Source organism: Silurus aristotelis, assembly GCF_946808225.1.
Source record: "Silurus aristotelis genome assembly, chromosome: 24".
Classification (NCBI taxonomy): Eukaryota; Metazoa; Chordata; class Actinopteri; order Siluriformes; family Siluridae; genus Silurus; species Silurus aristotelis.
In genome coordinates, this window is record NC_139597.1 from 8780010 (window position 1) to 8794733 (window position 14724).

Below are 14724 nucleotides of genomic sequence, written 5' to 3' on the forward strand. Positions count from 1 at the left end.
TACCACCTCCCCCCACCCAACCATAAATACAGTATCTCACAAAAGTGAACACACTCCACACGTTTCAGCATCCATTTTAGTATATCTTTTGAAGAGACAATACTATAGATATGAAACTTGGATATATATAAGAGTAGTCAATGTGCAGCTTTTATAGCAGTATAGATATAATGTCCGCTGAATATAACTTTGTTTCTGAAGGAAGGGCATCACCTCAATGAACCATTACCTCAATGAACCAAACATGGATTCCAACATGTACTGTGACATTCTGAAGCAGAACATGATGCCCTTCCTTCAGAAACAATTGCCTTGCCTAGAAGGTTAAAGGTGTAGGTGAAGGAGTGAACAATTATGTCTCCAGACCTGAACCCTATTGAGAACCCGTTGGGCATCCTCAAGTGAAAGGTCGAGAAGCACCATGTGTCTAACATCCAGCATTGGTGTGATGTCATAATGGAGGAGTGGAAGAGCATCCCAGCAACAATGGTGAATGCCATGCCCAGAAGAATTTAGGCAGTGCTAGATAGCAATGGTGCTCACACAAAATATTTACACTTTGGACACAGTTTTGACATGTTCACTTAGGGTACTCACTTTTTGTGAGATACTGTATACACACACACACACACACACACACACACACTAATATATCGAAATACTTATAATAATATAAAAAAATAAAATAAAATAGGTTTGAAGCTGTGATCAAGTGTCAAGCATGTGAATAATGCTAGAATAAATGCTAGAATTAATTAAGAACAAGAAACAAAAACGAATAAAAAAATTCGTGGCGGAGTCAAAAAACGTCACTTCCGGACTTTTATTTTGAAAAGCTTTTGCTTAGTGACGCGGATTTCCCGGTTCGATCAGTGAAAGCGTGCTAAGCTGGAAGTGCGTGATGGATGCGCTGTGCGCAGACACTCTGAGTATGGAGTGTTTGTCCTTCTTACAGAGTTTAACGAAGGCTTTAAGAGATGAGCAGTTCAGGTGCGAAAATATTATTATGGGGACAAAGTGATCATCAGTCTCCAGTCCCAGCTGTGACTGCTAGTTTAGTCAGCACATTGTGACGACTGTTTGCACAGATAATTGGATAATCTTATTGCTAGTTATGGTATATTTAAAATGTTTCCGAGAGATGTTTGTGGTCAACAAGTAAATCATTAAACGTACATTAGTTTAAAGCATGGAAATATTTCTAATAATATAGCTGTTTTCTATTGTATCATAATGTTGGTGTAGATCTTCTGTACATATTCAATTGTTAAGATATTACATTTAAATCTGCTTTAAATAGGAACCATAAAACATGCATCACGTTATCATGACTGTGGGTTGGAAAAGTTATAATGTTGGTAAATCCTTTTTAATGAGCTACAGTAGTTAAACTGATTGACCATCAGTGTCTGTAATACCTGTTCATATGGTTTCTTAGTTGTGTATGAATGACAAAGTATTAAAGTGGATTTCCAAGGGAAATGGTTTAGAGACACAGAAACAAGAAATGTTTTACATATAAAACCAACAATTCCCAACATTCCCGCTTAAATAGTGAACTCTGATCAAGGTTACTGTACATCCAGGAATTCAGCAGGAACAATATGGGATTGCAGTCTATCATGGTACCATAAACGTGTGTTCAAGCTCGGGGGAATTTTAATATAGCCAGATCACCTACAGCCATGCTTTTGGGGATTTAAAGAACACCCCATACAGAGGAGAAGGACATGCAGAACTCCACACAGATATTAATCAATCCATTCAAACAGGGTTCTCTGGAGATGAGAAGCAGCAATGCGACCCAATGTGCCACCAAACACTAAAACGAAATCACTGATTTTAAAACAAAAATGTTGTTTTATTAGCGCAAGCATTTTGGATCATGGTGTGCTGTAACTCATTGGTGTATGTTTAAATCCCACCTTGCTATTGCTTGGTTGATGAGAATGGCTATTACCTGCCTAATAAGGCATTGTACACATGCTCTGATTCAGACATTACATTAGAGGATTTTAGATAATCATAGAGAAAGTGTCTACCCGGTACAGTTGAAAGGTGGTAATAATATTTGATATGTGTTTGCCTTGATAATGAGCTTTATCAGAAAATAAATGTTGATAATTTCTGGACTGCAAATGCTGCATGGAAGCATATATTGTACAGTGCTGTATTTTGTGCTTCCAGGTGTGGTGTAAAGGCCGAGATCCTGCACAGTCTCTCTGCTCTTTTATTGAGACTGTCTGATAAGCTTCAGGAGGATCAAGAGGCAGTAAAAACACCACTGTGTGTCCAGCTTACTGCTGAGTGCTTCCGGGCTCAAAGAAATGCCTGTGTGCAGTGTCCTCGCAACCAGTGCATTCTACGGTAACTTGCATTACAAATGGATAATGGGTTTATTAACGATCGTACCAACATGGCTTAGGTTTGCACGTTCACGTACACACGCATTATTTAAGTTGCAATTGAAAGAAAGTAATATTTAAATAATCATATAAACAGAGTTTCAGCAGATGAGCTGCAGTGGCTGAGCTGCATTATAGGGAGATTTAGCAAACACTGTGATTTGAGGCACTCTTTCACCATTTAGTCATAATTTAATGTACAGGATTTGTGCATTCTATGGACTTTTGCTTGAAAAATGTAGTGATTATTTTAAATCAATCACTTTTTTGCTGTAAACAAGTTTGATGACTTACTATTGGTTGGCAGAACATCAAGTTTTGTAAATCTACTGGTTCATTTGTTTTATTTTGGGATTCTGGGAAAGTTGCTTAAGCTTACATCAGGAGCATCTGATGATCGTCTTGATGGTAAGTGTGCTTAATGTGGCCAATGACAGCGTTTTGCTATTAATGGTCCTGAATCTTACGTGGCTAGTTCAGCACAATGTTGTATGATCATGTGACATTTCTGTATAGTACATTTACATTCTTGAGTGACTGTTGTATTGTAGTTTGACATTGCAGCAGATCCAATATCTTGTTTCCAATATCATACAGCTTTAATACATGTCTGAAACTGGACAGTTGTGGAATAGGAAAAAAATATAATGGTCTTTTTTCAAGTTTAGCTGTTCAGCTTGGGTGATTCTGTGCCAATGAAAATCACAGATTCTTTGTCTTGGCTAATGAGAGTGGAACTTAGTGTGGTCTTCTGCTTTTGTAGCTCATTCACTTAAAAAGTTTTATGTGTTGTGAGTTTAAAGATGCTTTTCTGCTCACCATGGTTGTAAAGTGTGATATATGACCTACTATATCCTTCCTGGAAGTCTTGAACTGTTGCTCTTTTTGTTTTTCCCACATGATTGGCTGACAGGATAACTGCATAAAATGTGAAGCTGTATAGGTGTTTCCATGTTTATGTTCAGCTCTGTACTGCAAACCAAAGCAAATGCTTTTGAAGCTTTTAACACAATAAGTGTCACATTTAACCTTTATCCAATTAGGGATCAGGGATGTATACAGGTATCCCTAGGGATTCTGGGAAAGTTGCTTAAGCTTACATCAGGAGCATCTGATGATCGTCTTGATGGTAAGTGTGCTTAATGTGGCCAATGACAGCGTTTTGCTATTAATGGTCCTGAATCTTACGTGGCTAGTTCAGCACAATGTTGTATGATCATGTGACATTTCTGTATAGTACATTTACATTCTTGAGTGACTGTTGTATTGTAGTTTGACATTGCAGCAGATCCAATATCTTGTTTTGGCAGCACTACGATGTGGAATTCAGTTTCTCGGCAATGCCGCAGTTGGGAACCAACTATGCAAAGATGACATTTGGGCCTGTGGTTTTCCACACATGTTTTTGTAAGCGAATTTACATCACTCAAACCAATTCTGCATTTTTCATTATGCAGGTCCCCTTAATACTAAGACTGGTTCCATGTATACACTGCCAAGAGTGCTTCTGAATCAGGCCTTGTCTTAACAGGGATTTTTTAACACTGGATGATGAAAAGGCTGTGGCGTATATGTGCATGGTGATATTCACCTGTCTGGATGTAGAAAAGACAGAGCAGCTGGGCTTGGATCCGATCAAGTTGAAAGTGGCGTTGAAGATCACAGAGCTGTGTCGGACACTGCCTGACATCGATTGGACGTATGTTGTCTTTAGCAGATCTCATTGCCATTCTTTAGACTCAGCTGTTAGGCAGAAAATAGAAATCTGTTTAATTTGGATGAATTCAGTGTAATTTTATTTTTTTTTCCAGAGTACTGATTGTGATGCAACATTTCTTCAAATCCTCTGCGCTCACTGAGAAGATGTATGCAGTGATGAGTGATCATGAAAGGTAGAGAACTATTATGGTAGCTGCCATTTTAAGGATTGGAGAGAGGACTGTTTGCTTCAGTGATATTGATTATCTGCCTCATTGAGACCCGTTTTCATTTATACTAGTAAAACATACAGATCCTGTTTATATTAGAACAAAATGGGATGTGTATTTTAGATTGCTAATATGAGTAGATGATATGATTATAGTTTGCTGACATTTTCTGATTTCTTCTGAGGAAACACTGAAACTTTATTTAAGCTTATTATAAAGAGCCTGTAGCTTCTGTGAAATTCTTTGGGGTGCTCTGAACAGAAATGCTTATACTTTTTGGAAATGATTTCTTTGCAACATAGTTAAACATGTATGATGCTCTAGCCCACTCAGGCATTTTATTATAAGTTGCTAAAGATGAGCGATCTGATGTGTTTGGTTGTCATTGTTATACTGAAATGTTATCTCTCTATATCTGGACCAGTAACAGAATGCACAGATTTTATAAATGTTTTGTAAAATGTGACAATCGTCTGCTAAAATCGGTTTATGTAATAAATAGGCTTTTTCCGCATTAATGACCTCTGACAGACACTGTATAATCACATGTTAAGACTCATACAGTGTACTGACTGTGTATTTTCACTTGCTTTTGAAAAGGCTTACCTTACTGGAGCTTGTAATGGCCCATCTTGGAGAAAGTAAAGCGGAAGAGTGTGTGATTCCTCTTAAAACAGCTCAGTTCTTTGCATTGTCCTTCCAGCACAGCTGCAGGGCTGTTCTCTCTCTTAGCTCAGTCTCATCAGCTGATGAGCAGGTAATTATCTCCTCAAGCTTCACTGTATGATAATAAATGTCTGGGTTGATATTTAAAAAAAATTGACTGATACCTCAATTGCTTTGTATGAGTAAGGCTTTGGCAGTGATCAGGCTCCTGGATATTCTCTGTGACATGACGTCTGGACAGATGAAATTTATGGCTCTGCAGGATCACCCAGACCTTCTCCAGACAACAATTGGTAAATACATTGTGGTTGGTTAGCTTACCAGGTTTGGTTTTTAAATCTTAGCAAATCGCATTGAATGTTTTTAAATTATAACGTACCTTGCACAACTTTTAAAATTGTAACTGGTTTTAAATAACAGACGGCCAGTCAAATTTTATATTAAGTTTACATTTTTTTAATTGATTTATTTTTATTTCTGGTTGGCATAATAAATGCATCACCAGAACATCAGAGTGGCTCTTGATGCATTTTGAAATATAATTACACAATTACAACATGCATATAAAAAAAATGTTTGTAGTTTACCATACTTTACATAAATTCATTTCCACTTCACTTTTTAATGATTTGGACAGCCAGCCTAGCTAACGTTAAATGAAATAGCAGGGCATGAAATTAAAACATTAAATGAAATGTAGAGTTCAAAAATGACATCAAATTCTTTGACATTTGCTGAGAATTCCACCCAGGCTGTGGCTTGGACCATGGGGCTACTTTATGTTTTTCTTTGTTCTTTGTGTTTACTTTATCACCTTCACTTTAAGAAAACTTCAATTTATTTGACCAAAAATGTGGAAATGGTTTAATTTATATGCTGTTTATATTAGAGGCTGATATCTTGCTAGCTAAGTGTGATTTTCTCCCACATATGAAAATGTGCTAGTGATGTATTAGATATACAGTATCAATTAATAATCAGGGAAGGGTTTTTCCATTTCTGTTGAACACAGACACACACACACACACACACACACTAATATATCGAAATACTTATAATAATATAAAAAAATAAAATAAAATAGGTTTGAAGCTGTGATCAAGTGTCAAGCATGTGAATAATGCTAGAATAAATGCTAGAATTAATTAAGAACAAGAAACAAAAACGAATAAAAAAATTCGTGGCGGAGTCAAAAAACGTCACTTCCGGACTTTTATTTTGAAAAGCTTTTGCTTAGTGACGCGGATTTCCCGGTTCGATCAGTGAAAGCGTGCTAAGCTGGAAGTGCGTGATGGATGCGCTGTGCGCAGACACTCTGAGTATGGAGTGTTTGTCCTTCTTACAGAGTTTAACGAAGGCTTTAAGAGATGAGCAGTTCAGGTGCGAAAATATTATTATGGGGACAAAGTGATCATCAGTCTCCAGTCCCAGCTGTGACTGCTAGTTTAGTCAGCACATTGTGACGACTGTTTGCACAGATAATTGGATAATCTTATTGCTAGTTATGGTATATTTAAAATGTTTCCGAGAGATGTTTGTGGTCAACAAGTAAATCATTAAACGTACATTAGTTTAAAGCATGGAAATATTTCTAATAATATAGCTGTTTTCTATTGTATCATAATGTTGGTGTAGATCTTCTGTACATATTCAATTGTTAAGATATTACATTTAAATCTGCTTTAAATAGGAACCATAAAACATGCATCACGTTATCATGACTGTGGGTTGGAAAAGTTATAATGTTGGTAAATCCTTTTTAATGAGCTACAGTAGTTAAACTGATTGACCATCAGTGTCTGTAATACCTGTTCATATGGTTTCTTAGTTGTGTATGAATGACAAAGTATTAAAGTGGATTTCCAAGGGAAATGGTTTAGAGACACAGAAACAAGAAATGTTTTACATATAAAACCAACAATTCCCAACATTCCCGCTTAAATAGTGAACTCTGATCAAGGTTACTGTACATCCAGGAATTCAGCAGGAACAATATGGGATTGCAGTCTATCATGGCTTACCTTACTGGAGCTTGTAATGGCCCATCTTGGAGAAAGTAAAGCTTTCACTTTTTAATGATTTGGACAGCCAGCCTAGCTAACGTTAAATGAAATAGCAGGGCATGAAATTAAAACATTAAATGAAATGTAGAGTTCAAAAATGACATCAAATTCTTTGACATTTGCTGAGAATTCCACCCAGGCTGTGGCTTGGACCATGGGGCTACTTTATGTTTTTCTTTGTTCTTTGTGTTTACTTTATCACCTTCACTTTAAGAAAACTTCAATTTATTTGACCAAAAATGTGGAAATGGTTTAATTTATATGCTGTTTATATTAGAGGCTGATATCTTGCTAGCTAAGTGTGATTTTCTCCCACATATGAAAATGTGCTAGTGATGTATTAGATATACAGTATCAATTAATAATCAGGGAAGGGTTTTTCCATTTCTGTTGATGAGTGTCCTGCACTGCAGTCTGAATGGAATCTTTACCCTTCTTGCTTTTGAATAGAATGATTTTTGCAGTAACATTACTTGAGGTTTAGATGTACAAAAGGAAAACATATATTAAATCAGGAACAACTGTAATTTTAGAACCAAAATTTCACCACACAAATTTATCACATAACCTCACACAATTCCTTAAGAAATTCAGACTGCCTTCAGTCAATCTGGATTATTAAAGAAAAAACTGAACATTGTAAATTCAGGGTTTCCCCAAAACAGTTGTGTTAGAAGTTTAATTTTGTGTATGTGTGTGATAGTGTGCTGTTCCATCAGAAAGTCTGTTTACACTCACATTACCAGAAAAATTGTAGTAGTAGTTTCAACTGTTACGATTCCGAAATCAAAAATAAAGTCCTACTGTAAGCCCAACTTTAGATTTAAAGCATTTGAATAAGCTATTCGTCAGAATCTGTGGTTATTTAAATGCCCCTGACTGGAAAGGGTCTATTTTTAGACAATTTTTCTCATTCAGAAAACACATAAAGCCGTCATCTCTCTGTGTGCCACTGCTGGGATCTTATTCCACCACCAGGTCACACTCCATTACAGCTACACGCTACATTGTACCACGATTAGAGAGACTAAGGGAAAGACAGTACATGATTTATCTCTGCATTTGCTGTCTTATGATTTTCTTGCTTGGTAATTCTGTATTTCTGAATTTTTCAATATGAATATTTCATAGATTTTACAATTAGCAAATGCAGATCATTTGCTATGTATATTGTTAAAGCAGGAACAGATTACATAAATGGTGCATGCACTTGCTCATCAAATGGTTTTACCTTTAAGATGTAACCTTATCACTTTAGTCTCTATACACAAATATGAAATGTCCTTTCTGTCATACGCTTTTCCTTCTACAATTGCTCACCATGACCGTACCATCTTAATATCTTGTGTGTTTTAGAGCTCCTGAAGGAAGTGCATTTTCTAGGGAAGGCCAGTAAAAATGTGTTTAGTGCGGCGCAGGATTTCTGTCTCACGCCAGCAGGTGAAGCAAGCACACACCCTGCTCTCAGCTTTAAAGCCCACCTCATCCGGCTGATTGGGAACCTGTGCCATGGACATGCAGCCAACCAGAATCAGGTACAACACAGTCAAACCACACAAATGCAGGAATAAAGAATACTAATCGTGTACTTTTTAACAGTAAATAAAAATTAGTGTAGATTAACAGCTGGGTCAAGACCTCCCTCTTCCTGAAACATTTACACTTTTTTCAATATTAGATAATTTTAGACAAAATAACCTAATGAGGCATGTGTTTTATTTGAATATCCAACAAATTTCCAGCACTCTGCTTTATGAACACAAATTTGGAAATTGACCAAGAAACAGATTGTTGAAGGCTTTGTATTCATGCTTCAGATTTTGCACTAGTAAACTCATTTCTAGACATTTGCACCTTAACTGACTATTAACTACTTTGGTTCTGTTCTGGGGTTTTTTTTTGTTAGTGAACCCCCCCTTCTTGAAAACTAATCTAGGGATTAGCATGTACTGATAAAAGCTCCAGGAACTATCTGAATCTCTCTGCTTGTATCATCTCTTTTGGCCCTCCCCGACCTGATTTTCACTTTGTTCCTTCACTCTCTTTTTAATGAATTCCTTTGTGAGTACCCTCCTGTGATGGCAGCATTTGCACTCTTTCAGATCACTCCCATTCAGTCAGCTAAGTGCAGAGATCTGCACCAGTCTTGTTAAATGGGGTCAAGGCACACAAGTAAAGGGCCAAAGGTCAAAAAACAATAGCGAGACACCCCGAGATTGTGGTCTCATTGATTGACCATGTAATCCTTTGCTTGTTAAGGCTGCTACTCACTACTGCATTCTCATGGGTTTCCCTCTTTGGAGCATATTGCATCTGTGCTAGCACAAAGACATGCTGGTCTTTAATTGCCTCGTTAGAGTTTTGTTTCTGAAAGTTGTTTACCTCCCCCACTCTCCCAACTAACTTCTTCTTTTGCATAAGATGAACAGGTGTGTAGTTAGCATTTCTTTTTCTTTTTTTGGGTGGTTGAATGGCATAGAACACTTTTGATTCCAGTCTTTCTTCAAAATCTAATGGTTGCCACATTAGAAGCCCCTGCCTGCTGTTTTATATACATTAATATAATATTTAAAAAAAATAAGCCCAGCTAGAGCCCAATTCCTTTATGTTGTTTAACAAATAGATGGTAAGATGTTATCAACCCTTATCTGGCTATCAGCATATGGGATGATTCAGTTTGCCAGTGCTTGTGCAGACTTGATTAGAATAGCAAATTTGAGTTTTCAGATAAAAAAAGCAAGCTTCTGTGTTGTCTAGATACTGTAGATACTATATTTCAAGTCAATGAGAGGCTAATGAGCACTGGAAAGGGCATATTTGTATCTAAAAGGGTGTTTTCCCATTTGCACAATGAGGAGAAATGTACAGACAAGTTTAATGTAGCAATGACGGCATCATGCAAAGCAATATAATTGTGTCTTAGTTTGCTTCTATGGTACCTCACCAAGTACAGTTAAAAAAAAAAAGGCTAAAAAAGACTCTCAATCTATATAATTGAGCTATAATTTGCTTTTTATTTATTCTTATGTCTATTTTCTTTAGATGAAAGCAATATAATGTAGACAATACATGGTCATAGTAATTAAAATTGTAAGCACAAAAATGTAAACTGCAAACTTTGGAACTTCACAACCTTCATTTTGTGGCCATGTAAAATTTAATTAAACTAAATGAAAAATTGCTTTTGAATCTTGTTTGTGTTGTTCAGACCAGAACTACTCTGCCCAGGATTTTTCAGCAGAAAGATATTTTCTCCAGTCTCACTTACTATATGCCCAGCTAACAAAACTGCTGTTTCTGGATATGTCTTCAGGTTACAAATGTCTTTATTGTAATTTTCACTTGTCCCTTTAGGTCAGAGAACTGGACGGTATAGCCCTCACCCTGGACAACTGCAGTATAGACAGTAACAATCCCTGTATCCTTTGTCATGACTGCACATCCCTCATGTCTTTATGTTGCTTTGATAATGCCTGTTTTCCAGTTTAGCAACCAGCTGTGCACCAAAAAGCTCAGAGAAAAAAAGCCCCTTCCATAACTAATGGATGGTTTGGATGGTTTACCACACCACAAGATGGGAAATGAGCAATCGCTCTATCAGAGTTAAAGTGTAGATGATTTTGGCTGAGGCTCCTGACCAGTTTCCTACACCACAGTTTTAAGGTACTTCATCTAACAGAGCCCCAACTGAATAAAGTTGGTGTATTTGTTTAGTGAATAATATAATCCATACATAGTACTGTCTTACAATTTTAAAGTAAATATTATTTTTTTAAAAATAGGTTAATATATAAACTGTGTTAATTGTTGATTTTTAATAATGAACAAGATGAAAGTAAATAAATGAGAAATTTAAATTCTATCAATGTTGGGTGTGACTGCCCTTTGCCTGAAAAATAGCACCAAGTCTTGTAGCTACATTTGCATACAGTTTTTGAAGAAACTCTGAAGGCAGGTTGTTCTAAACATTTTGGAAAACTAACCACAGATCGTCTGTGGCTGTAGGCTCAAATTCTTTTGTCTGTTGTAATCCCAGACAGTCTCGATGATGAGATCAGGGCTCTGTCGGGGCCAAACCCTAACTTCCAAGACTCCTTATTCTTCTCTATAATGAAAATAGCTCTTAATGATATTGGCTGTATGTTTAGGGGTCATTGTCGTGCTGCTAAATACATTTGGGGCCGAACAGACACCTCCCTGGTGGTATTGCATGATGGATAAATATCTGCCTTTATTTCTCAGCATTAAAAACACCATTAATCCTGACCCAATCTCCAACAACATTTGTGCAAACTTGCAAGAAACCTCCACCTTGCTTCACTGTTGCCTGCATACACTCATAATTGTAACGCTCTCCTGCAAACATCTTGCCAGAATATTTAAAATTTTAACTCATCAGCCCTGACTCATCAGAATATGAATCATGAAGACCACTTCTGGCCAAACTTCTCCAGATAGTAAATGGGTGTTCCTGGCTACCACTGGTTTCCACCAGGTTTTTGCTGTCTGCTCTACTGAACATCTTCAGAAGGGTAGTAAGCATAATATGTCTTTCAATGGCTACATTAAGGTGCCTTGGCTGAGCACTACGGTCCCTAAAAATTGCCCAATTCTTTGTGCTTCTTCAGAATAGTTTAAACAGCACATCCTTATTGCTGTGCTCAAATGAAACTGTTGTCCATGAACTGTTACTCACCCAGGCTTAAACCTCCTTAAAAGCTGTTTGTGTTTCAATAAAACTTTTTTTTTCAACCTTCATATGAAATTGATTATTAGCACCCGCTTGGTCTTGGTAATCATACATCAGACTTGATTATACAAAATGCCTGTTTATGTGCAAAGTGTAAGAACTGAAATCCAAAAGGTGGTCACACCCTTTTGTTTGTCATTTCTTTTCTGTTTGCTCATTTTGCATTTTTTAAATCCTCTTGATAATATCCATATGTACATGGATGTACATATATATATCTATGTATGTAGATGTGTATGTATTTTATCGAGAAAAGGTAAATTAAGAACTGCAAGGCTAATTTAGTCAAACACATTGACAATGTTTTTAAAAGTGCAGAACATGAGGTCTTGAATGCATCTTATCATAAATGTGGCTACATCTACTTTAAAATTTTAATGTGGATAGTCTGCATTTAGGTACTGTATAATTCTATCATTCAAGAAGTTTTGTATGATATGTACAATCAAGTCCATATTATTAAATATGTAGGTACTGACTATGTATTTCTAACACAGCCTATTAGAGTTCAAATGTAATAATTAATTAATCAAAGTGAAGACTTTATTGATGTGGCAAACGAATGTGAGGGATGTTACACATATAACTAAAATGGTGTAAATACCCGTCATTTAAAACTGAAGGTCTGCAGTAACTGTAAAATGAAATATTTAAAAATGTACAATATTATATTTATGCATTTAACATATGTTTTAATGATTGGCAGATATGTATGATGCATCTTTGATTGCATACTTTTCCTTGACTATGGCCCCAGTCATAAGCCAATGGGCTGTTTTTGCCATCCGGAACATTCTGGAGCACAATGTGGAGAACCAGAAGCTGGTGCAATGCTTAAGGAGGCAGGGGGTAGCAGATGACTCCATGATCAGAGAGTTGGGCTTCTGTGTACAAGAGAGAGATGGCAACCTGCTCCTCCGACCTCTCAAAAAGGAGAAAGAGCAAAGAGAGCACTAAACCTGGAGCCCTCTCATCCCATCCACTCCTCTGTTCTCAACATCACATTCTGCAGAAAGCTTAAGACACCCACAGAGACCGTTGTGCACACAGAAAACACAGAGTGCATTTTAATATCCAATCAGTATTTAGAACTCAAGGGGGCAGGGAAGCGGAGACAGAGGGGGGGGGGGGGGGTTACTTTGCTTTGTACTCTTTGCATAAGGGGAACACCATGGGTTTTTTCAGCAGGGACTCATGCTGATGCCTGTGATGCATTTAGTGGCCTTTGATTCTAGCTCCCACTGAATAGGATTCAAATCCTCTGAAACAAGGAGACCCATGTCTTCCTGGCTTTTCAGCCACCAAAGAAACACTAGTGACCAGTGGGGAACAGAGGTTAATCTCTAATCCAGTGAGGTTTATGGAGACCTGGGGCCCTCTTGATCCGTTCACATGAGGGTTTCCTCTCAATAACCGTGGGACTTGGGTCCCTGTTTTTTTGTGTGTTTTGTGTTGGTTTTCAACTTTGGAAATGCAAGGCCATGTAGTCCATGGTCTGTTTTTCTCTTTTACAGTTAAAAGAATAGTCACTTATCAATATTATAATCACTAGTCTTCCACTCCAATTGTGGTTCAAAACATTTATTTATTTTTTTTTTACAAAAAAAACACCAGCTGCTTCTTTAGCAGTGCTCATCTATACTTAGCGGTTATGACTTATCTGATCATCTTACATTCTCAGCTAGCCCATCATGTCCTCAGACACGGACCAAAGTTTTGGCCCAAGTATATTGCACTAAGGTCAATCAGACCGTAAGTGTTATCTTGTGTGATGGATTGACACCTCGGCCCTCACTTACTCTGACTAAATGAACTGAGTGTTCCTGACACCTGCATAATACCCGGCTGCGGAGGCCTCCCCTCACCCTGCGCCACCTTTCCTCTGTCTCATATTTTTTAATGACAAAATGTTTGTGTGAAACAGTTGAGGTTGACTTTTCTCCCAATCCAGGCTATAGTGTAGGGAGCTTATGGTCTTCCGGTAGCCAGCGGTTCAGACGGCTAACAAAACACGACTGCTTTACTTCTGCTCCGTTGGCTGCCTGTAATGCTTTTCACACAGGAAAAGAGCGCTGAGCGAGGGAATGAGCCGGCGTGGACAGCTATTCAAATCCTTGTTGGGCAGGACTGGGCGGAGAGCAGTGTCATGCCACGCCAGCAACAATCACACATCACTCAACTGCAGTCAATTTGGAAAATGGTACATAAAGTTTATCTGATTTAATCTTTTTAATATCTAAACAATGATTTCTGGTTTTGTTTTCAACCACACAGTGAGTGCACAGCGATGTTCACTGAAATGAATTCATTTATTAACCTAATAACATTGCTGCAATACTACTATGTTTAACCAAACTACAAAACGATGAGATGGATTCATGTCAAAGTAGATTTTTTTTTAAAAAGAAATGGGCTGCTGTGGAAAGAACAAACAGTGTACATCATCAATTTGGGACAAAGGTCAGCATAATTCATGGTTCAAATCATAAAGAAACAATGATAATATATAATAAGGAAAATAGTAATAATTACTCTTTTTCTGAATATACATGATATAAAGTGCCAGATTTTCTGTGTAAAAAAATATACTTTCTCAAATTTGCCAGTCCTTAACCTTGCATAAACAATTTTGAATAAAAGAATGTTGCTACCCATGAATCTTGTCAGCCCCCACTGTATGGTTAGGCAAATTCCATTGGCTCAGGCGGAATATAGTTGGCTTGGGGCGGGGGGGGGTGCAAGCTGGGCCAGTAATGTGGAATCCCATGTCTCTGGCATTTGTGAGAATATTCTGTGCATAGTTTGGTCACCCGATTGCATTTCCATGAAATATTCTACCAGCATTTGCACTCCCACACTTTTGTGCAGGCAGTAAAGACAATTTTTGCACCGAGATGTACAAACATTGCGTA

The 14724-nt window shown here is 37.4% G+C and overlaps 1 protein-coding gene across 1 annotated transcript; it reads left to right on the forward strand.

The window, feature by feature from the left end:
* Window positions 1-817: 817 nt before the first annotated feature.
* atxn10 (ataxin 10) lies at window positions 818-14470 on the forward strand. The gene is made up of 11 exons (XM_083528904.1): window positions 818-990; window positions 2188-2367; window positions 3449-3534; window positions 3716-3812; window positions 3937-4104; window positions 4217-4297; window positions 4934-5090; window positions 5187-5292; window positions 8419-8597; window positions 10417-10480; window positions 12570-14470. Exons 1-11 carry the CDS (start codon window positions 902-904, stop codon window positions 12767-12769), a joined length of 1407 nt encoding a protein of 468 aa, XP_083385030.1. The 5' UTR covers window positions 818-901; the 3' UTR covers window positions 12770-14470.
* Window positions 14471-14724: the final 254 nt, after the last annotated feature.